General features: G+C 37.1%; 1 protein-coding gene across 1 annotated transcript in view; it reads left to right on the forward strand.

Moving 5' to 3' along the window:
• Vps13 (vacuolar protein sorting 13C) overlaps positions 1–25,382 on the forward strand; it is a 162,948-nt gene that overhangs the window by 44,128 nt on the left and 93,438 nt on the right. The window contains exons 20-30 of the mRNA XM_071660546.1: positions 26–305; positions 1,810–1,926; positions 5,379–5,482; positions 11,426–11,593; positions 11,815–11,949; positions 13,951–14,123; positions 14,784–14,934; positions 19,583–19,694; positions 21,069–21,092; positions 23,963–24,093; positions 24,923–25,280. Coding sequence (XP_071516647.1) covers positions 26–305; positions 1,810–1,926; positions 5,379–5,482; positions 11,426–11,593; positions 11,815–11,949; positions 13,951–14,123; positions 14,784–14,934; positions 19,583–19,694; positions 21,069–21,092; positions 23,963–24,093; positions 24,923–25,280 — 1,753 coding nt within the window. The remainder of the gene's footprint in view (positions 1–25; positions 306–1,809; positions 1,927–5,378; positions 5,483–11,425; positions 11,594–11,814; positions 11,950–13,950; positions 14,124–14,783; positions 14,935–19,582; positions 19,695–21,068; positions 21,093–23,962; positions 24,094–24,922; positions 25,281–25,382) is intronic.

A 25,382-nucleotide genomic window follows, 5' to 3' on the forward strand; every position in this document is an offset into this window, starting at 1 on the left:
AATGCAGTTTTTTTTTTATTAACAGGTTGATCCCAAGAGTCCAGACTTCCAGAGCAAACATGCCTCCACAGCTCAGCTTTTGTATATTGATGTTAGCAATTTAAAGGCCCAACTAGAGCAATCAGCAATACTCAGCATCCTGGCATTTGTTGAACAGCTCACCTACAAGCTGAGTGAGCTAGCACCACCTGAGGCATCAGCTGAGAAGATAGAAGCTTCAATTGCCAAAGACAAGTCTACTGAAAGTCATACCGATAAGAAGGTTGCAGCAGAACCAGTGGAAAAGTCTAAACCGAAAGCTCTTGGTAATAGAAGGGAAATGATTTTGTCATTAGTGATACTGAATGATCCAGTTGTTTAAGTAAAACTCTTCATTTTTATTTTTAGGAAGATTTTTCCCTTGTAAGAGTCCTGATATAAAGAAGTCAGACTCAGGATTTATAACAAGGTGATGTAAAGTGGTATGATAATACTGTGTTTTTGTGATTGGCTAAAGGGTTTTAAGTTATAAAGATAGTGCTTAACTTATGACTTATGCACTTTTCGATAACATTTTGTGTCTTCTACTTCCATTACGTGTATATGGTCATCCCTATTATTCATGAAATAGTCTGATATGGATCTATTGCATACCACACTCTCCATAGAAGGGCAGGATTATGTTTCATTTGCAAAGCAGGAATACAGAATGACCTCCAGTTACTCTACTGTATGTAAAATCATAGTGGCAGTGTCCTTAGTCTGTGATGTCACAGACCATTCATGGAGTAGTAGGATCACAAATGACACTGCCCATATCTCTCCCTCTTTGTCCCAATATTTTCTTTTCTCTTTTTTGAATTCTTTTTCCTAAATTTCCATCCTCTCTTTTCTTTTCCATTCACTTCTTATTTACTCCCTCTTTCATGAAATCTTGTGAGAACTAGATCTATATGACCAAGGAAGAATAAGAGAAAGAAATGTGATAAATTGTGCCCAAAATGAAATATACAGAGGGAGTTAAAGGGTGATAATTTGTGCCCCAAATGAAATATACAGAGGGAGTTAAGGGAAACATAGTACTAAAACCTTTTCAATGGGAAAGAAACAAAGTAATTCAGTCATTGAGATCCCTCTGTATATTTTCGGCTCCCGATTACAGTTTAGCTAATGGAAAGGAATTCAGAGAAATGCAGTCGGCAACAGATCATTGGGTCCATTTGAGGTTATTCCTGATAGTAGAATATTGTTTCTTTTTTGCACAAGCTATGCAGATTCTGGTAATTATTGTAATTTACATGGATGTATAATATAGACTTACAAATATTTGCAGTTGCTGCCCCCACATTTTCCCATATCCACCACGATTTTTTAGAAGTTCTTTAGGTTTGCTGAACTAGGAGAGGACTTTGCTTACATTTCAATTTTCATACATGTAAATTTAAGCTAAAGGTGACTTAAAAGTATAAAGTATAAAGTCTATTTTCTCTCTAAAACTTTAATTCTTTTTGACCAACCTCAAAATTTCATGGAAATGGGCAGGTCAAACCTCTGAGATCATTAAGCAAGGACCTTCAGCCAGTGTTGCTGATCAGACTTTTGGCTGTTAATCCATCACCAAGTGTCACTGTAAATGTACATGTGCAGAATTGCATTTTGCTTAACTTATTGTTACCTGAATTCATTTGTGTGTCACTCTTATCTTCTGATTATTTACTCTTATTTTTTCTTTTTATCCCTCTACTAAGTTTGAATATGCAATCATGCATTAAAAGATAGATATCCCTTCTAGTTTGAGTAATGGACAGATAATATTCTAACTTGTTGCAGTTCCCAACAAGAAACACACATCAGACATCATCTCCTTGAAGATTGTGGCTAAGCTGGGTCAAGTGAATGTGGTTATAGGTCTACAGATGCGAGACGTTGCTCAAGTTGATGTGGCAGGTGAGTTGTTTAGCATGTGATGCTACATATTGGAATTCTTAACCTTCAGATGTGTGCTGATAGACCTTATCTCGCTTTTTGATTTCTATGTAAGGTAGCTTTTTAGGTAAAATTCTTCCTAAGGTCTTTCATCTGTTCTTCATCTATTTTGTAACTTTTAGAAAAAAGATATGTGGGAGGAGAAAGCTATCTAGCTTCCTGCTTCTGCTCCTTTGTTGCTCAGCCAAAAATGATTTGGAATATAACTGGTTATTGACATATTTGAATGTTATTGTGAGATTTTATGTCAGTGTTCCAATTTCATTCTTCTTTGGGATGTGTTCATTGCATTACAGTCAGCCTTTGTTTTTGTGGACTTGATTTATCTAATTGTTGTTCATCTGGACTGCCAACTAAATGGAAATCAGATTGTTTCCTATTATTTTATCTTTGGACATATGGATCTACCCTTTTATTCCTGTCAAAATGTTTTGAATCCCACATTAGAATGATTCTAGAAATGGAAAAATTTATAAATACTTTAGGAAGTCAGATAATGTTATCTGCAAATGGAATTTTTAGACCATTAAGTATCCATTTGTTTCTATTGATATTTTTTAAGGTCGCTAATTTTGCAGATGTGGTCATACTAGTAAATAGACAAAGTGATCAGATGACGTGATTTAAATGAGTGCCACTTAGAGAGACTCAGTGTAGTCAGTAGGATCATTAGGTAGGAGCCTCTGCAAACACTGCACTAGAGTTGCCCTCTGCTAATGATCTCTTGAGGGTGAGGCACTAAAGTCTAAGAAGGGGCATTGAAATTCAATACTTATGGAAACTCCATTGCTGTAGCCTCCCTCTTGAGGGAATTCCAGAAGGGAACAGGTGTCAGAGATCTTTTCTTTCTTTTAAACTATTCGCCATTTCCCGCGTTAGCGAGGTAGCATTAAGAACAGAGGACTGGGCCTTTGAGGGAATACCCTCACCTGGCCCAATTCTCTGTTCCTTCTTTTGGAAAATAAAAAAAAAAAAAAAAAAAAAAAAAATGAGAGGGGAGGATTTCCAGCCCCCCGCTCCCTCCCCTTTTAGTCGCCTTCTACGACACGCAGGGAATACGTGGGAAGTATTCTTAATCCCCTATCCCCAGGGATATAGGTAGATATTTTAACAAAGTTACTAAATGCAATGAGGAGTTTTCTTGAGGAGAATAAGGCATGTGTGTGATTAGGAATGGAGTTAAGTGGCTCTTTGTGAAGCTAAGTTTGTGTTTAGGGCATCTAATGTCATGAGGGAAGTGAATGTGAACATTTTAGAGCAAAGTGGAGATCTATGGTATACTGGGGCTAAGGGGTATGAAAAATGAATTGGTTGAACTTTGCAGATAAGATGGCTCTGGTTTTAGACTCCGGAGAGAAAGTACAGAGACTTGTCACAGACTTTAGGAGAGCATGTGAGTGGAGAAAGTTGAGAGAGAGTAGGAATAGAATTAAGGTAATGAGCTGCATGAGGGAGATAAGAGAGGAAAATTTAGATGTAAGTTTGAATAAGGGTAGAGCTTTGACACCTGGAAGTGGCCATGGTAGTGGAAAGAACCATGGGGGCTGTAGTGAATCATAGGGTGAGAGATAGGGCTAAGGCCTTGTTTGCATTAAGGAGTATGTAGAAGGAGGACAGAGATTGGTATGTTTGAAGGTTTGATGATCCTGACAGTGCTTTATGTGCTTGAGACCTAGCCCCTGAATGCAAAAGAACAGAAAAGAGTGGATGTGTTGGATATGAAATGCCTGAGGACTTTATGTGGCTTGATGTATGATGGTCATGTAAGGATGACTGTGTGAATGGTGGGTAGTAAGTGCAGTCTTATTGATAGAACTTTCTGTGGTGTGTTGAAATGGTTTGGGAAAATGATGAGGATGAGAAAAGCAAGAGTGAATAAGTGGATTTACTTGTTGGAAGTGGAGAGAGGGATTAGGAGGGAGAAGTTAAGAAGATGGAAGGATGGAATAAAGGAAACAGCAGGATATTGGGTAAGAGGCATGCATTGGGTAGAATGAACTGGACTGAAATGGTATACAGGGGTGATATGCAGTCGGTGGGCTGAACTAGGGCAAGTGAAGCAGTCATGGTCTGTGGAGCAGAGCTCTGATTTTGGTTCATTATACATGACAGCTAGAGTATAGATGTGTACAAATGAGAATGTTGTCCATGTTTTCCTGATTTTATCTCACTAAGATAGGAAACTCATTTGTGTTTAAGAAAAATGTATATTTATTAGAGACTGTGGCTGTTGCTGGTTAAGATTGTTTTGCAGAGATGTGTTAAAGTTACAGAGTTAGTGGGCAGGTTAGGGTGGCATTAAAATCGTCTTCCTCACCTTTTTTTTTTTAATCTTACATTATATGATTTTGATAATGTTTTGATAAAACAGTAAATCCTAAGACAAAGGATGACAGCAATGATATTGACAATATTTACATCACTTACAAGAAACTTTGGCGATTGCTGCTTATGGTGGTTTTACTCAGATGTGATACTGGTAAGGAGAGGAAAGGGTAATAGGATCATATGCCTCACCTTTTGATTCGTCTTCTTTCTTACACACTTTAGTTAGACCTAAGGTAGTTAGCACATAGGGCATGGATTGAGAATGTGTATAGCACATAGGGCATGGGTTGAGAATATGTATGAGTGATGTTTGGAGGCTGTATGTACCTGATCCACCCTATCAGTTTGAAAATGAAATGCATTACAGTTATGATAATACTGTAGTTTTAGGACTAATGTTCTCTGTTACTTTCTTTGATAGTCTTCTTCTTTATTAGTAATTATGAAATGTTTGAAAATTTCTGTTTTTATTTATTGGGATTTAAATATTCATTAGCTGCCAGATGAATAGGTTTCCTAGTGCTTGATTTTTATGATATTGAAATTTTGATAAATGAATCACTGATGAATGGGAGTTACCCATTTTCTATTGCAATATAAAACTATCAAATACAACTGAAACAATATCTTTAGTAAGATTTTGTAAGAACATAGTAACTGATCATTGAAAATTACAGTTGAACCTAGGATTGCACCACCACCATAGTCATGGACTCACAGCAGCAGATTGCACTGATGGGATTAATGTTTAAGCTGGTACCAGACAAGGTTGTACATAGTGTCTGTCTTGCTGATCTAAACTGTATCTACTAGCTTTGTCTTTTGCTAACAGGCATGTGATACACATCTGCAAATAAAAGTTTTTTTTGCATGCTGGTTTAGCTACCACACATGTGAAGTGGTTGCCTTTTTTTTTAATCTTTGGAAATAGCCCACATCATTAGAGTTGTTAGTTACTTGCAGATAGTCTCTGTGCATTATATAGCTACAGGTAATGAGATTTACAGCCAGGGAATAATTTATGTTTTGATATTGTGAGGTGAAAATATTGGGTTTAATGATTTCTTTGCAATACCTACTTTCAGGCTTGGTGGTGAATTTGATACAAAAAGGCAAGGATATCACCATCACATCTCAGCTCAAAGATTTTTCTGTAATTGATCCAAGCTATGCTGCCTTACACCCGAAGGTCAGTAACATGATTGCAGAAAGACTTTTCATTATATGCCCTTAAGAGAAATACAGTACTGTTTGATTGAAGTGATATGATTTCACCAAGGCAACACTTACCATTGCACCTGTTAAGCATGCATAGATTTTTATGTCATTTGCTATTGATGGCTGCATTCAGATGGTCAGTAATTAGATAAAAATGTTTTCTTTCGTCATTTTATTTGATAGCTGCATTTTACATATCACTTCATTATTACCCTCCACTGCTTTATTGTGTAACTGAAAACACACTGCTCCAGTACACTCATGCTGCACCACAACTTTAATCTATTGGACAACACTGTTCAGTTAAATTGCATATCAGTGCACCATATTACTGCCTATATTTCTGTTTTAGATCATGTGCCATATACTTAAACTGAGTGTTTAAGTATTCCAGTGACAATGACAAGGTTCACTTGAGATTCATTGATAAAGCATCATTAAATAAAGGAAATAGGAATTTTGCTGTCAGAATTAAATGGATCATTTTGGCGCAGTAGGAATTTGAAATTACCAAATAGCTCAAAATCACTAATACTAGTATGTTATCCCCTTGTCCTGTACTGCCAAACCATGTGAGCACGTATTACTTTTACCTTCTACCTCTGCAGTATTGCACCTAATTGTGCCATTAAATTGCACATCATACCACTGCTACAAAGTTAAGAAGAGGTAGAGGAGGAGTTTGTAAACTAAGGGTCACAAACTGCCCCACAAAAAGATGAAGAGCTGGATGTTTAGATAAGAATTATATAATGAACAGATTTGCCAATTTTAACATTTCCTACATCCATAATTCATCTGTATTTCTTTTAGTCTTAATGAGAACTCAAATATGACAGATGAACAGCACAGCATTAAAGTTTACAGTATGTTTTTTTCAAAAACCCTGTGAGGTTGTTTTTGTTAATGGTATAATGTGCACAGGAAGAGAACTCCATTGAACTTTAAGTTATGTTTGGACTCTTGTTTAGGCTCTTGAAAGATATTTATTGTGAATTGTAGGTTTGTGTGTGAAAAAGTTTGTCAAGCCTTTTTGTATACCAAAACCATCCAAGTTAGTACTGCTGAATTAGGAGCGTTGTGGTGGTTCCCATTATGTAAGGATTGCTTGTTTTTTTTCTGTATTTTTCAATCTTAGCTACCAAGCAAGCCTAATTATTTCATTTTTATATAAACCCAACATCTATCCTCTTATTTTCATTCCCCTTGTCTTTACTCTCTTTCTCACCATTTCATTTATTTTAAAATTGTTTCCCATATTTCTCTATCTTTTGCCTCTTCATTTTTATGTAAGGTATGGGTGAAAGGCATGCACTGGATAAAGTGAATAGGAATGACATGGTGTGCAGGGAACAGTGCACTATAAGTGGATTGAACCAGGGGATGTGAAGTGGCTTGAAGAAGCCATGGAAAGGTCTGAGGGTTGTGATTAAAGGGCTCTGGTTTTGGTGCATTTCACATGACAATGAGAGAATGGATGTGGGTGAATGTGGCCTTTCTTTTTCTGTTCCTGATGCTACCTTACTAAAGCAGGATGTGGTGAACGAGTGTGAAAAAAGAAGGCCTTTACGATGTGTTTCCTTTTTGGAACCTGTAGTAAAAACATGCTCAAGGAAACTCTACCACCAGAAACCACCTTGTTATATTAATATATTACTGCTGTATGCCACTATTATCATATCATTGCGTCATAACATATCTCTATAGTATTATGTTGATACATAAAACAGTACACTAAACTTTTATCTGCTCCACATTATTTGTTTTACATCCTTTTTGCAAAGTAATCACTACTTTGGTATCCATCGTACAGTTTGTTCATCTGTAATGAGAACATTACATAATTCCACATCTACATGGTGTTACGGTACTACCACAGTATGCCATTACATTACTTCACTTGATCCTAGTATGGTGGACTTGTACCACTCAGTTATATTGTACCTTTATGCCTTTCAGCCATACACACTGGGCAACAGAATTAAATATTTTACCACTATTATGATCACTTGATAGTAGGTTATGGTAGCTTTGCACTGCAACTGTACTTTATGCCATTGTACCATAGGATACAGATTGATAGTTGATAAATAATCAGTGATCTAACAAGTTTTGAAGATTTTATTTTCTGTCTTTAGCTGGTATTAGCAAATTCTAACTCTTCTAATAATCACTTATATGAAAACATTGTGGTAATTGCCTAGTTTGAAGGTCATAACCTCAAAAGCAAGCTAGATTATTTATAATGTATCTCACTCTCTTATTGTTTACCATGTTCTGTTTATTACTGTATCCTTAGTAGTAATTCATCACTGAGTCTTACAGGTCTTATAACATTTTACCACAACTGCATGATTTAGGGGAATTTTACTTACAATGTTGATTCATTATTTTTCATTTTCTCAGTTATGTTTGCGAATGTATAAATAATCATTAGTTCTTGTGTTAGGTAAAAACCTACTGCAGAGATTTCTATAAATGGAATATTTCAAAAATACACTTAATCATATTATTTATCTTGTATAAATTCAGCTGAATGTCTCATGTTCTATCTAGCTGTTCCATTCTTACCACCCATTTTCAACATTATATTAGTGAACATTTAGATAAGTGGTAGCTCATAAGTTAGGTAATAACCTACTTAAAAGAACTGCATTGAGAGACTTTATGTATCATGGCACTTAAGTTAGAGAATATGTTTGTATTCTGTTATGTGTTCTATCTCTACCACTCACCTTCCATGTGATTTTTGGGAATATTTGAATAAACGACCAAGTGGAGAAAGCTTTGAAAAACAGTACAGAAGAAATATGATTTACTAATTTATTAACAGTGCACATGTACGGCATTGTTTCTGCAATTGCAACAACAGAGTATTATGTAAGGCCACTGTGGAACTGGAGGCTAGCTTTGCCCACACAATGATATAGGAGTCCTAGGGGCATCATTAAAGTGACACACCAAATTTTTGGCAATTTTTTTCTTTGTGATGACACTTTACATCCGACATGACTGAGTGGTTGTGATGCCACATGTGAGTCCAATATGTTGAAAGGTGTTAACATGGTTTGCAGTGCACCACAGCAACCACATTATAAAACTGTTTACAATTTATTGTATGCAGTACACTGTAACACCACAGTACAACTGCATTATACCATTGCACTGTACTTCAGTCTGAGTATTACTGCTAATTTTAGCATTAGACTGCACTGTTTCACAATACCAGCATTGTGCATGCTACAGCTGTACAATTAATGAACAGCAAAGCAGTACTGTATTGTATTATATCCATGCACTGCACTTCAACACTATATTCTAGTATGTTTCATTATTATACTGTACCAACACATTACACAGCTATACAGTAGGATATCACTTGTGTATCATATACACTACCATATGAATACTTATTTACAGCATTGTTGGGCCACACCATACCACCATAATATACAGTACATTACTTTGTCATGATATGATACTATTCTTTGCTGCAGTTTACTGCTATGCTGTCATACATCACTGCCATGTTGCATGATATATTGCCTTTTCACACTTTGATTAAGCATTACATCCTTATACCAATGCATGCCAATATGCTGTGTGGCAATACTCAGCATTTTATACTACTGTACCACAATACCACAAGTGCTGTATATTATGGTATTGCACTTTATTGTAATATTCCATCATTACACTCACCACTGCATCTTACAATCTACGACTGAACTACATTATTCTGTTCAATGTACTTAGCGCTTCATAACACAATGCTGCACTATACTACCTCATTACACAATCGTGACATACTTCCTGATATCCTTCTCTGCAGTGTAACATTGCCTGTAAGTACTGTATGACCCAAAATAAAAGCAACTTTTCCTACCCGTAAATTACACTGGTATTGTAAACCACTACTTGGCCATCATAAAGATCTTGACTTTTAATAGTAATAGTTAAAAACTTTTTGTTTTATGATCCACTTTTTAGTTTTTCTTATTTGTGTGATAGTGCATTTGTCTTTTACAAGCACAGTACATTTCTGCTACTTATTGTATCCTCTTTGATAAAGCAGAATGTTTATCATATGTATATTGATATTGCTTGAATCAGAACAGTAATGCTGAAAATGATTATTTCCTTTTTTTTTTGTAAGACATGATACAGATTTCAATATTTGTGATATTAGCTTGTTAATGTACTGTTTTGTTTTATTGATCAATATTTCAGATTGCTCAGGAGGATGATTTTACTTGGAAAGTAAGAGGCATTCATTTATTATGTTGTACAATGTAGACTTGCTGAGTTAGCATTTTGGCCTTGTAATTGCAAATATTGCTGTGAGGCTTTCATTGACTTATCACACTACAGCACAAGGCTCAGCCACCAGACACCTGGCTGTCTTATGTTTGTATTTGTAGAAAATTTGTGAGTGAAGATAGAATGTGAAAGTTTCACAAAATACACATGTGTGCATACACAAATTAGCTCAGATATGTGCATAGATATACATATATCCATGTATGATTATGTGTACACGCCTGTTAATGTTTATGAGAATATACATTTTTACAGATGTGTTTACACAAATGTACAGGCACATGCAGACCGTTTCAGACATCCTCTTCAGAATACACTGAGACATGCAAATGTGCATGTGTTTGTACTGTTTTTGCATACTATATAGGGTGGATGGACCTGATGAAGTCTCATCATATGTGCTCTAGGAGTGTGAAGAAGCACTTCACAGGTCATTTGAAATGTTCAAAAATTGTTGGAGGAATGCTTAGTGCCAGATGCATGGAAGAGAGCAAATGTTGTGCCTATTTTCAAGAAATGAAAATGGGAAAAATGCACTGAACTGCAGACCTGTGCTGGACTACATACTGCATCACTGATGAATGTGGGTTTTAAAACCATGGAAAAGATAATCAGAAGCAAATACTTGATTACTTGCAAATGAGAAATTACCTAAGTGAGAGGCAATTATGGGTTTAAAGATCAGAGGTCATGCAGAACGAAACTTTAGATTTTTATTACTGAGTGAGCTTTGGTTTCCATGAAAGAGATAGATGGGTTGATTGTGTGCTCTTTTACTACCAGAAAGCACTGGACATCATTCCTCAAGAAGTTCATGAAGAAGCCAGATTTTTAGGATGGAAAAGGGGAAAGCTCCCTTGGTGGATTGAAAATTATCCGATTAGAAGGGTACAGGATGCTTATATCAGAGTAGCATTTTTTAAGTGGGGTAGTGTGACTAGTGATGTTTTGCAGGGCTCAGTGATGGGGCTACTGTTTTTTCTTTGTTCTATGTAAATGAATCGCCAAAAGTGCTGGAATCATACTGGTATATGTTAGTGGATATTGATAAAATTCACAAGAATAGACACGGGAAGACAGAACATAAGGCAAATGGACAGAGTGGAATATGTGTGTAAGAGGGATATCATGAGGCAAAATCATGCAGAGTTGTGCAGTCACTGATATTTAGAGAAAACTACATGAGCCAAGTTTTAGTTCTACAGGAACATGAACAGGATGCATTATATCATTTGCTGTACATGACAGTCTGGTAGAGATTGCACAGTTTCACTTTGATGTGTCTATATGCTGTGTATGTATTATTACTATGCTTCAAAAAGTTTAATTCTCATCACAAGATTTTCTATTTCTTTTTGTAGGACTATCACAACTTGAACGTTGAAGAAAGCTTTTGAGTCCTCTCAATCTAGACAGGCATGTTACTGGTAGCTAGTTAGTTCAGCGTACTTATATAGTAATGAATAATCAGATTTGTAGTTGTATGATAAATTTTCTCCGATACATTGTGTTGAAAAAGTAGTTTTCTGTGTTCTTTTCAGTTTTGACTGAAACCATAGGTGATTATTGTTTAATAATGATAATGATAAAACAGATTGTGGAGGTAGTTGGGACGGATGCGTGGGATGCAGAAGTCTCAGTATATGGTGGAGCAACAGAGGGGGCACAGTATCTCAACATGCAGTGTGTGGATACCAGTATCACTCTCACTTTTGGCTGTGCTCGTATTGTCTTCTTAAACAAATTTGTCACAGATGTGTTGGTAAGTCAGTAACTATTTCATTTCTGTATTTCATTTTGTGAAATGGGGATTTTGAACATGTCTTGCAAGTGCTTCATTAGATACTAGTAATTTTTAAAAATGATGCATCTGTCTTCTTTGTTGCTTTTGAATCAAACACTTGAAGATATTGAAAATAGTCATTATCACTTACTGAAAAACATTGTTTACTCTATGGTGGTTAATCTTTTGTTTTATTACAGAATTGGGTTGATAAGTTCCAGTCTACGAAAGCAGCTTTAGCTTCAGCCAGTGTAGCTGCAGCAGCAGCTGCGCAAGCTACATTACAAGAAGCTTATGAGCAGTGTTCACGTATTAGCCTGTGTCTCACTCTGAGGGTAAGTTGTTTATGAATGGCTACTACTCATTTAATACAGTTCAGATGTAGAATGCAGTGTTATGAAATTCATCACAGTTTTAATGCATGAACCTCTTTTCCACATGAAGGGAGAATGTATTGGAAAAGTAATATTATCTTCAAAGAATTAATCCCCTAATCATCACCATTTGCAAAGCCTGGTTAATTTTACAGTACTCTTAATACATAATTTCATGCAGACCATTTACTCAAAGATTTTGATTTTAGATAGTCATCTTCCTTTCCTATTCCAGTGTCACTGGTGTTGAATTCACATTTACTTTGCTGTTTGCTGCTATAGTTCATTTTTGATAATCTAACATTCACATTTACATGGATGTATCATATCTTGCGGGGGGCTGGAAATCCTCCCCTCTCATTTTTTTTTTTTTTTTTTTATTTTCCAAAAGAAGGAACAGAGAAGGGGCCAGGTGAGGATATTCCCTCAAAGGCCCAGTTCTCTGTTCTTAACGCTACCTCGCTAATGCGGGAAATGGCGAATAGTTTGAAAAAAAAAAAAAAAAAAAACATATCTAGCATTCAAAATGGATAATAAAGATTTGATTTATGCTTTTTTGAAAGAGAGAAGACAGTAAAAGCCAGTTATATTACTTATCTTAGTAGAATAGTCAATAAGATGAGGTGAACAGTGTGAGGTAAAATAGATTAACAGAAGAAAAAATTGCAGCCAGGCAATATGCCTCTTGTCTGAAAGCAATGAGAATACATTAAAAGCCTGTTTGAATATGAATAATGTTAGAGTAGAACATAAACAAAATGTTGAACAATGAGAGCTAAGGTAAAAAAATGAACATTCGATTGAGGAAGACTACAGCTAGGCTTTGGCTGACACCCTGTACATACATTTGAAAAGACCTTTATTTTACCCTTCTTGTAATGAGATGAAAAAATGTGATAAGCCTGCTAGATTAGTAATGATGGTTGAATAAAACATGGTGATCAGTGAGAGTTAAGAAAAATTAAGTTATAGATGAGAAGGATGGCAGCCAGGTGCTGGGCTTCCTTCCCGTTCAGGGAAGACATGCTACCTCACTCCAGCCATGCTCATGTGTTTGTTTGTTCATTATATTTCACATGATATTTTGTTGAAATTGTACATTGAACAGGTTGTTGATGATTTTTCATTACTTAGACAATTATACAGTAGATGATTTTCTTCAGAATTATAGGTATGCAGAGGCAAAGTGTCAGGTTTCTGCCTTTTTTTGCTATTATAAGTGGCATGGCATGGCCAGAATCATGCTGTAGTCATGACACTCTTTGAAGAAAGATAAATAGAATATGAGAAAAGAGACTGATGCAGAGGAGATACTTTTCAGGAGTGTAGTGAACAAGGAGGAAAGGGGAGACTAAGAATGAGATGGAAGAATGGATTGAAAGTTGCTTTGAGTTATTATAACCTGAGCATGTAAGAGTGTGTGAGGTGTTCATGACATGGAATGGATGGGAACAAAATGGTATACAAAGGTGATGTGCTGTCAGTGGGCTGAAATGGGGTATATTAAGTGGTGAGGGGTAAATCAAAGGGTCGTTAGGGCTTGGCTTTGGACAGGGGTTCTGGTTTTTGTGCATTATACATGACAGGCAGTGTGGGTGTTAGCAAATGAGGCCCTTCTTTGTTTTTGGCAGTTCTTCACTAACACAGGAAACATTGAACTAGCATAAAATGAAGTGTGTGTATTTTTGATATTAGATCAAGAGGAATAAAAGTAATATGTTCAGTGTGGGTTTTTGTGGGGAAAATGAATTCATTTAAATTTGTTGTGTTTATAGTTACTCTTTTTTCCAGGAGTGGATTCATTATGTTAAACAAGGCCTTGTGAAATGAATGAGGGAGAACAGTCATGTTTTTTCAGGGAAAATAATTCTATATTTTAACTGCATGTTTGCCTATGTGAAAGTAATGAATTTCATCTCCTATTTTTCTGTGTTCTTAATGGAAAGATTATAATCATTACAGGCACCATTGATCCTGATTCCTCAAGACTCAAAGAGTTTGTCTGGCTTGATGGTGGACTTGGGACAGATAACAATTAAAAACAAGTTTGAGATGGGTCAGGAGCGGAATGAGTTGGGCTATCCAGCAATTTTTGACTTGATCAATTTGCAGCTTCAGAATGTTAAAATATCAAGGTATGTATTGTTGATAATCAATATGTTGTCAAAGCCTTTGCTCTGCAAAGTGTCATGTCTTTCATTGATGTTCCTTAAAGTTGTATGTAGATCATCTGGATTATAGGTGCTGTAGTGTGGCTTTAGAATTGCTTATGTTTAGGAGCCTTATCTTTAATGAACCATGACAGTGTTCCACTAGTTTACCTAAATATGGATTTACGATTTTGAACGTCGAGCTAAATGATGTTTGTTATCATGCAGGTTGTTGTTATGTGTTTCATCACTCTGAGTTTGCAGTATGGTGATATAAAATTATTATTTGAATTTTCTTTTTGTATTATACCAGGAAAATTGAATGAAAACTCTTACCAAGCTTACGTTTGACTTGATCATAACTTCATTCATATTTTACAAGGAGTGGATCATTTGCCCATCCTTTTTGGAAATGAAATATACTCCAGCCCCAAATTAATAGGCTTGCTAAGGGCAGGAGTACACCATCAACCCAACTAAATTTGAGAAAGTATGTTAACATATTGCAAAGTCTTTTAATACAGTATAGCCTCATTTCACTGTAGGAGCTCAAGATTAAGGTTGAAACATAAAATATGATATTCCTATGATATTGACTCTAGGTTTTATTGTTATTCAAAGGGTGTATTTTATTTTTGTCCTCAGGGTGGAACTGACAGTCAAGGGATCGCTAGAGCGAGAGTATGAACTGCTGCAGCCCATCACCCTAACTATTACCATCTGCAGAAATCTCACCATCTCCTGGCACAAGCAGCGCCCTGAGTTAGAAGTTCAGGCAAAGCTCAAGCCAATTAAGGTGATTGAAATATTTGTGCATATTGTTATTGTTGTTAACTTCCTGTAGCTCTTGGTAATATGATATTGTTCACTGCTTACAACAGTACTTCAGAACCCTGTGTTATTTATCCTGTCCAGTCCAAGCTTTTGGGGTATGATATTAAAGCTCAGCCACCTTAACAAGGAGTTCACCACTCGTAATATCTCTTTTCTTAGCATTGTACATGTAGAAATGGCAGTTAAGACAAACAATCATCTGTAAAGAGGATATCTAATAGTCTTTTAAAGTTTAAGGAGTACTGTGAATAAACAAGTTGTGGTGATTATAAGCTACTAATTTGGGAGGATAAGGTGTGTTAAGGCCTTTAGTTGCAATTCAGGAATTTGTCTGGAAGTTGTTGTGTCCTTCTTGTTGTGTTATTGTGATAGCCATGGAAAGGTCTGTGGGGCCTGGATGTGGATAGGGAGCTGTTGTTTTGGTGCATTACACATGACAGCTAGGGACTGAATGTAAATAAATGTGACCTTTTTTTGTCTGTTAACCTGGCGCTACCTTGCTGACACAGAGGGTGGCAGTGCTGTCTGCTTCCACCTCCAGTTTGGTCTCCCGCCTCTCCTTGTTCCCTCCACCTCTGATACATACGTCCTCTTTGTCAATCTTTCCTCACTCATTCTCTCCATATGTCCAAACCATTTCAACACACCCTCTTCTGCTTTCTCAGCCACACTCATTTTGTTACTACATGTCTCTCTTACCCTTTCATTATTTACGTGATCAAACCACCTCACACCACATATTGTTCTCAACCATTTCATTTCTAACACATCTACCCTCCTCTGTACAACCCTGTCAATAACCCATGCCTCACAACCGTATAATATTGTTGGAACTACTATTCCTTCAAAAAGAATAGCCATTTTTGCTCTCTGAGATAACATTCTTCCATTCCACACATTCTTCATGGGTTGCAGAACCTTTGCCCCTTCCCACACCCAGTGACTCACTTCCGCTTCCATGGTTCCATTTGCTTCCAAGTCCACTCCCAGATGTCTTTAACACTTCACTTCCAGCAATTTTTCTCCATTCAAACTGATATCCCAACTAGCTTGTCCCTCAACCCTGCTGAAACTAGTAACCTTGCTCTTATTCACATTTACTCTCAACATTCTCTTTTCACCCACTTTTCCAAACTCAGTCACCAACTCGAATTGGCCACCAATGCTGTATCATTGACGAACAACAGTTGATTCATTTCCCAAGCCCTTTCATCCCCAACAGACTGCATGCTACTCCTCTCTCCAAAACTCTTGCATTTACCTCCCTGATCACCCTATCCATGAACAAATTATTATTGTATTTTCCTGCAGACAGTGTGACTCCTTAACTGATATCTTGATGTGGGACTCTAGCAACATGTTAAGGACAGTGTTGACTCTCAGATGTATTGTTCCTGACACTAGGCTTGTCAAATTTAATTGGTAATGAATTTATTTGATCTGCATTTTCCTTATGAGTTTTAGGATCAGCCCAAGTAACTTAAAAGAGTTACCCTGCCATTGCAGAAGAGTATTAGACAGTCTTGATTCTAGCTCATTGAGTCTTTTAGACATCATAAATAAACCTCCTTTTTATAAGAGCTGAACATGAACATGTTTTCATTGATTAAGGTCAGTTTGATATATTAAATAGAATTACAAGGAAATTCAAATTTGACATCAAGAGACCATTGGGTTCTTTTGAGGCTGTTTGTGATAGTGGAAAAGATTAGAAATCAGAGATTGATGTAATAAAAGTAAAAATCATACAGATTATTAAAAGAGAAATACTTATGAACTTTAACATGTGACTAAGAAGATGCATTTTTTTTTTATGTTAGCTGAGATGGCATGGGCACCTGGGGCCCTTATCAAGGCCATCCCATTAACATTATGTATGTATATATATAAGTTTGTTGGGAAATTATTTGAGAGGGTATTGATTGAGAGGGTGAAGGCATGTACAGTGCATCAGATTGGGGAAGAGCAGTGTGGTTTCAGAAGAATGTATGTGAGAAATACTTAGAAAAACAAATGGATTTGTATGTAGCATTTATGAATGTACAGAAGGCATATGAAAGAGTTGATAGAGATGCTGTGGAAGGTATTAAGAGTATATGGTGTGGGAGGTAAGTTGCTAGAAGCAGTGAAAAGTTTTTATCGAGGATGTAAGGCATGTGTATGAGTAGGAAGAGAGGAAAGTGATTGGGTCTTAGTGAATGTCAGTTTGCGGCAGTGGTGCGTGATGTCTTTATGGTTGTTTAATTTGTTTATGGATTAGGTTGTTAGGGAGATGAATGCAAGAGTTTTGGAGAGAGGGGCAAGTATGCAGTCTGTTGTGGATGAGAGAGCTTGGGAAGTGAGTCAGTTGTTGTTCGCTGATGATACAGTGCTGGTGGCTAATTCAGGTGAGAAACTGCAGAAGCTGGTGACTGAGTTTGGTAAAGTGTGTGAAAGAAGAAAGCTGAGAGTAAATGTGAATAAGAGCAAGGTTATTAGGTTTAGTAGGGTTGAGGGACAAGTAAATTGGGAGGAACGTTTGAATGGAGAAACACTAGAGGAAGTGAAGTGTTTTAGATGTCTGAGAGTGGATTTAGCAGTGGATGGAACCATGGAAGTGGAAGTGAGTCACAGGGTGGGGGAGGGGGCAAAGGTTCTGGGAGCATTGACAAACGTGTGGAAGGCGAGAACATTATCTAGGAATGCAAAAATGGGTATGTTTGAAGGAACAGTGGTTCCAACAGTGTTATATGATTGCGAGGTGTGGGCTATAGATAGGGTTGTGCAGAGGAGGGTGGATGTGTTGGAAATGAGATGTTTGAAGACAACATGTGGTGTGAGGTGGTTTGATTGAGTAAGTAATGAAAGGGTAAGAGAGATGTGTGGTAATAAAAAGTGTGGTTGAGAGAGCAGAAGAGGTTTTATTGAAATGTTTTGGTCACATGGAGAGAATGAGTGAGGAAAGATTGACAAAGAGAATATATGTGTCAGAGGTGGAGGGAACGAGGAGAAGTGGGACACCAAACTGGATGTGGAAGGGTGGAGTGAAAAAGATATTGAGCGATCGGGGCCTGAACATGCAGGAGGGTGAAAGGCATGCAAGGAATAATAGAGTGAATTGGAAGGATGTGGTATACCAGGGTTGACGTGCTGTCAGTGGATTGAACCAGGGCATGTGAAGTGTCTAGGGTAAACCATGGAAAGTTCTGTGGGGCCTGGATGTGGAAAGGGAACTGTGGTTTTGGTGCATTACACATGACAGCTAGAGACTATGTGAAAGAATGTGGCCTTTGTTGTCTTTTCCTTGCGCTACCTTGTGTGCACACGGGGGGAGGGGGTGCCATTTCATGTGTGGCAGGGTGGCAACGGGAATGGATGAAGGCAGCTAGTATGAATATGTACATGAGTATATATGTATATGTCTGTGTATGTATATGTATGTATACGTTGAAATGTATAGGGATGTATATGTGCATGTATGTGTATACATGTGTATGTGGGCAGTTTGGGCCATTCTTTCGTCTGTTTCCTTGCGCTACCTCGCTAACACGGGAGACAGCGACAAAGTATAATAAATATTAATAGATAGATTATATATATACCCTATCCTGAGCCAGGTACCCACTTTAATGACCAACCCTTAGGGGTGGATGAACAGCTGGGTTGACTGTGATCGATTGCCATGACCAGGATTCGAACCCATGCCCTCGACCTTGGGCGGCCCACGAATGTGTCACGGTCAGGAATGCTAGCTTCTACACTGTGTCAGTCATGGATGTAAACAAAAGTATAAATCAAGTCTTTTCTTAAATGCATCTATAGTGTTGCTTTCGTTTACTCTAATTGCCACAGCTGCTGCTAGATGGTGCTTTGATCACACCTGACATCAGCAGCCTCAAAAGATAAGGCCAAAGTGATAATAGATTAAAAGCACCTTGTGCATGATTTAGGTTGAAAGACACAGAATATTTGCAAATTCAAATTTGGAACATGCATAACATCTTAATGGTAGGGAACAGCCCAATTACTTCAGCACATAGATAGAAGTTTTGATTAAAGGAGACTTAGCCTGCTGGAAAAGGGTAACAAAGGTTGTAGAGAATGAAAAAAATCATAAAATGAAGATACTCAAGCAAGAGGCTAGGTAATGAGATATACACAGAGTAGGGAATTAGGTGGGTTCAGGCTTATGATGTCACCCTTCTTGAACATGAGATAGTGGAAAAGAATGTTTTTTTTGAAGAGATCCTGTCTTTGGGACAGAAGCTATTTTTTGAATACTATTATCAAGAGAGATGGGGTTCTTTCATCTTTCTTGCTTGATGAATGCCTCTGTAGAAAGAAATAACTTCATGAATTCAAAACTTGTCTCTTTATTTCTTGATTATCAAAGACAACTCAAGTGGTACCTCAGAATCTTAAATAATTTTGATCCTTTGCATTATGCTAAGCAAGTGTGACTACAAAATGATAGCTATGATTTATAACGTACAGAGGAATTTATTGATTATCAATTTTTGCTTGGCTATGTTATTTGATGTTATTGGTACTATCATCTGTATAATGTGAGAAGTTCTGAGGCATTTGAATATAATTAATAAGCTTCATACAGTTTTGATAATGCATTGCAGATGTGTATAAGTGAGGAAGACTTATTGGTAACACTGACAGTGCTTCAGGACAACCTTGGGGAACAGAACATTGCCAGTCAGACTGAAGACTCAACCCCTGCTGAAACCACAGGTCAGCATTTGGTCATCACTGTGTACCATGATACCCAAGGGTTTAGCTTTTGCTTTTAACACCACAGCCAGCTGCTTTATTTTACATATCACATGTAACATATGTTTCTGGGTGGGATGGTGAGGAAAGTAAGTGTTAGGATCTTTTGAGGAAGGGAAGGCTCTTTAGTATGATGGGTTCAGGGAAGGTATATCATTTGCTGTTTGCAGGTGACAGCTCTGGTGGTAGACTCCAGAGAGGAGCTTTAGAAGCTGGTTATGGAGTTCTAAAATGTGCATTAAAGTTTAAAGTGAATTTGAACAAGGGTTATTTGAGTTGTTTGAGAGGAGTGAGTGGTCTGACAAGATGGAATGGATAAAGTAATGAGGGAGTGTACGAGAGACTTGATATGTCAAAGGGAGTGAATTATGGAGTGGTGGAGTGGGTAGAAGGTAATACTTTGAGGTGGTTTGGGCGTGTTGAAAGAATGCAAGACAGGGAGTATACATGGATAGTGTATGACAGTACAAGTAAAGGGGTTTGTTTGAAAGGAAGACCACCTGTGATGTGGGGACGTAGAGTGTAAGACTTCTGAAGGGAAAGAGATGGGGAAGAATTCATGGAATGGTAAATGTGAAGGAGGCATGTAAGGACAGGGATGAGTTAAGACTTGCCATGGCCTCTCCTTTGATGTAAGTTCCTGGAAGGAATGGGCTTCATTGATGCAGATGGATAGATACATAGATGGAAACTTACATATGAAAGTTGAACAATTCTGTTTGGTAGATCATGCTGGTAGCTACTTGCAGTTTTCTCATAGCATTTTTCTCATAGCATTTAAGGTTGCATCCTTAATAGTTTCCCATGGTTTCAGTACATATACTATTGAATTTTTCACTAACTTTTATAAAAGGGATGTGAGTGATTTATATTGGCTTTAATTAATGGGGAATTTTGAATGGGGAAGTAGTTTTGATGTGCAGTTTCAGATGTGGCTGAACTTTTGGATGTGGCTTAGAATATAGGTCCAAGCTTTTTTGCATGAATTATGCCCAAAATTCACCTAGCTTCTTAGAATAGAGGGCAGCTTATATTTAAGTAAATATGGTGCTTCACTAATGAATTACACACAGACTGTGAATTGTGAATTTATCACTATTTTGATATTGAAACTTTGTAACTATAGTGTGAAGTTTCCAAAAATTTCTGGTGCACTTGATTTATCCCATTTCTGTGTTTGCTGTTATCATCTGCTTTATTGTGTTACAGCTGTAATTGCTTACATTTTCAGTCTGAGCAGTTTCTAATGTAAAAAGCACAGAACATAATGATTATTATATAAATTAATTAGCAATCTAAACTGCTTTCTTCTGCTTGCATACTGCTGCAAAATAGAAATTTCAAGGATCCAGAAAAAAGGTATGTTTACACAGGCACACACTTTACACACACACACACACACACACACACACACACACACACACACACACACACACAGCACACACACACACACACCAGCACACACTATACAGTGAAATGTTTTTTCTTAATCATATTCAAATGTTTTTAATCAGGAGTAATAATTATGACCTGAGAAAATTAATAAATGAATTGCAGTTTCCTGTGGGGCAGGGTGGCGACAGGGATGGATGAAGGCAAGCGAGCATGAATATGTACATGTGTATATATGTATATGTCTTTGTATGCATATATATATATATATATATATATATATATATATATATATATATATATATATATATATATATATATATATATTTTTTTTTTTTTTGCTTTGTCGCTGTCTCCCGCATTTGCGAGATAGCGCAAGGAAACAGACGAAAGAAATGGCCCAACCCACCCCCATACACATGTATATACATACGTCCACACACGCAAATATACATACCTACACAGCTTTCCATGGTTTACCCCAGACGCCTCACATGCCCTGATTCAATCCGCTGACAGCACGTCAACCCCGGTATACCACATCGCTCCAATTCACTCTATTCCTTGCCCTCCTTTCACCCTCCTGCATGTTCAGGCCCCAATCACACAAAATCTATATATATATATATATATATATAGGAGGTGAATGCAAGAGTTTTGGAAAGAGGGGCAAGTATGAAGTCTGTTGGGGATGAGAGAGCTTGGGAAGTGAGTCAGTTGTTGTTCGCTGATGATACAGCGCTGGTGGCTGATTCATGTGAGAAACTGCAGAAGCTGGTGACTGAGTTTGGTAAAGTGTGTGAAAGAAGAAAGTTAAGAGTAAATGTGAATAAGAGCAAGGTATTAGGTACAGTAGGGTTGAGGGTCAAGTCAATTGGGAGGTGAGTTTGAATGGAGAAAAACTGGAGGAAGTGAAGTGTTTTAGATATCTGGGAGTGGATCTGGCAGCGGATGGAACCATGGAAGCGGAAGTGGATCATAGGGTGGGGGAGGGGGCGAAAATTCTGGGGGCCTTGAAGAATGTGTGGAAGTCGAGAACATTATCTCGGAAAGCAAAAATGGGTATGTTTGAAGGAATAGTGGTTCCAACAATGTTGTATGGTTGCGAGGCGTGGGCTATGGATAGAGTTGTGCGCAGGAGGATGGATGTGCTGGAAATGAGATGTTTGAGGACAATGTGTGGTGTGAGGTGGTTTGATCGAGTGAGTAACGTAAGGGTAAGAGAGATGTGTGGAAATAAAAAGAGCGTGGTTGAGAGAGCAGAAGAGGGTGTTTTGAAGTGGTTTGGGCACATGGAGAGAATGAGTGAGGAAAGATTGACCAAGAGGATATATGTGTCGGAGGTGGAGGGAACGAGGAGAAGAGGGAGACCAAATTGGAGGTGGAAAGATGGAGTGAAAATGATTTTGTGTGATCGGGGCCTGAACATGCAGGAGGGTGAAAGGAGGGCAAGGAATAGAGTGAATTGGAGCGATGTGGTATACCGGGGTTGACGTGCTGTCAGTGGATTGAATCAAGGCATGTGAAGCGTCTGGGGTAAACCATGGAAAGCTGTGTAGGTATGTATATTTGCGTGTGTGGATGTATGTATATACATGTGTATGGGGGGGGGTTGGGCCATTTCTTTCGTCTGTTTCCTTGCGCTACCTCGCAAACGCGGGAGACAGCGACAAAGTATTAAAAAAAAAAAAAAAAAAATATATATATATATATATATATATATATATATATATATATATATATGTTTTATCTTTGGTTACTGTTGTCTGTTCTTTGATGTTTAAGATGGATTAGTAGATATATTTTGTTAGTTGTCACAATGGTAATGATTTAAGACGAGTAATGATCATGGTAATGTACAACTTCTGTTGTTTGTAGTAGTGTAGTTATCCCTTGTTTGTTGCTAGTAGTAGTTTTACAGTTAGATCGGTAATATTTGTATTAGTTTCTTGTTTATAAAATATTAGATTTCTTTTGCAATTATTGATGTTGAATGTATTGCAGTTGGTATTAAAAGACTTGTGTTGCAAGCAATGATATCTTAACAGTGTTTGTTAATGATTATGTTGATCCTTTATTGGTAGTAATGGTGCTGTAACTCTTAAAATCTTTGTTATTAGACTTATGTACCATGAAGTGATGTTAAACCCATTTTCCTAGCTCTGATGTTCGACTTGGTTTGAAAGTTCTCATGCTAGACCAAATGTTAGATTAGTGTTAGACTGTTATGGCAAAGAATGCTAAGCAAAAAGTAATGGTAGACCTGCAATGTAGTGCTCATACTGTAATTGTGGTAATGATAGTGATTTTGAATTTTTGTTGCTGGTAGTGATGTTTTATAACTGTTTCTAATAGAGATGTACTTATGTTTTTTGTCATCATTATAGTTATATTGTTGGTAACACGTTAGACATGCTGGCACATTTGTTCCTGTTTATAGATTTGTTGGTAGTAATGCTTGTGGACCATTGGTATCAGTACTGATGTGTAATTTATTTACGATGTGGGACTTGTGAGATTAATATGATAGATGTAATTAGGTTTTTGTAACATGCTTGTAATATAAGTTTTGCTTGGAGAGTATAGTAGATTTTTGTTATTTATTGTAAATGTAGACCTTTGGTATTTTACATGGTATTGAAACATTCATTTGTGCACTTCAGGTTTGTTTTGTAAATATTTTTCACCTTCTTTTGATAATGATTACTGACCATACCTGAATTGTCTTTGTAGCTATTTAGGGTTAGTTGATGCTGGAGATTAATCTGGGCCATCCTTGTAACTTTCATGGATGCTTTTTCCATTGTTAATCTAAATCATCTCTATGTATTTAACAGGGACAGTTGAGAATGAAAAAGAAGTAGAACGTATGCTTGCTGAATATGGACATGTATTCACTAAGATTAAATTTACCTTCATCATTGAAGCTGTGTCTCTTGCTCTGCTGACAGAAGGAAATAATGTTCCTGTAAGTTCATAATACATATTGTCAGAATTAGTTACATTGGCTTTATTGATATGTTTAACTCTCATATTTATGGATGGATCAAGGGTACATAACAATTTGATTTACTCACTCATTTGGTTGGAGTATGTCCAGTGTGCTAGAGTAAACATAGACCTTCACATAGTTAAGGGCACCAAGAGGAAATGTATACCAGTGAAGATATGGATAGATGCAGTGAAAGAATGTTTTAGAGAATGGGTATCTCATATGAAAATGGTTGGAGGATGATGAGGGTTTGAATTCAGTGGAAGTATTTTGTGAACAGAAATGTTTTGAATGGAGATGTTTATCTCACTGTATTAATCTGTATGGTATACAAATATAAAAAGGTAAAAGCTTATTTTACAAGTGGGGAATCTATATTTTACCTTAATGCAGTGGGTGTAGGATGAGGATTAGTAGACTGACTGTGAAGGCATCATGTACCAGTTCCACCCCATGGAATTTGAAATTGAGATAATGATAGATAGGTAGTTTGACAGATAGATAGCTACATGGATTGCTAGATTGGGTGGATTTATTATTCATTCTTGTCAGTCTGCTCTCATGTACTCTGACAATCTCTTCTTTCACCCCATTAATGATCTTCCACCACACATACTTTTGCTTCCTTATTCAAATGATTTACACTTTCATAATCATTTTGTTTTCATCTGCTCTGTGTTTTGAACTCAACATCTCCCAATCACCCCTCTTTGAATGTAGTTTTCTTAAATTCTTATCATCCATATTCTTAATTGTGTGTATAGATACTGTTGGAAACAATATTTATAATTCATTTGTATTCCAGACAACATCATATGTGTCTAGTGATACAAGTAAAGTCAGTCAAATGTCAGGAAAGAGTGACTTATCCACTGATGAGTCTTCACAGATGCGCTTTGATGATACTGCCATTTCAAGCCTTCCTAGAGATGAGTTTAGAGAGTCAGATGGGTCTCCTTCACATGTATTTTCTTTGTCATCAAGTGAAGCTTTAAATGCACATCGAGTTTCTCTAGCATCTGGCAGCAGTGTAATGGTACCAAGATCATCACTAGCAGAGGTCAGTCTGGATGTGGTGACCCTCAAGGGGGAGATGATGTCTGATGGGACGCTGGTTGCCAATCTGGTCCTCTTTGATTGTATCTTAAAGGATACAAGATCAGGTAAAGTCTTTTACTATACATATTTTTTAAACGATATTTATACCATATTCTTTTAACACAGTTACATTTTGATTGTAACTCATGGGGATGCCTTCTCATTTC

The sequence above is a fragment of the Panulirus ornatus genome, chromosome 5, assembly GCF_036320965.1.
Source record: "Panulirus ornatus isolate Po-2019 chromosome 5, ASM3632096v1, whole genome shotgun sequence".
NCBI classification, from domain to species: domain Eukaryota; kingdom Metazoa; phylum Arthropoda; class Malacostraca; order Decapoda; family Palinuridae; genus Panulirus; species Panulirus ornatus.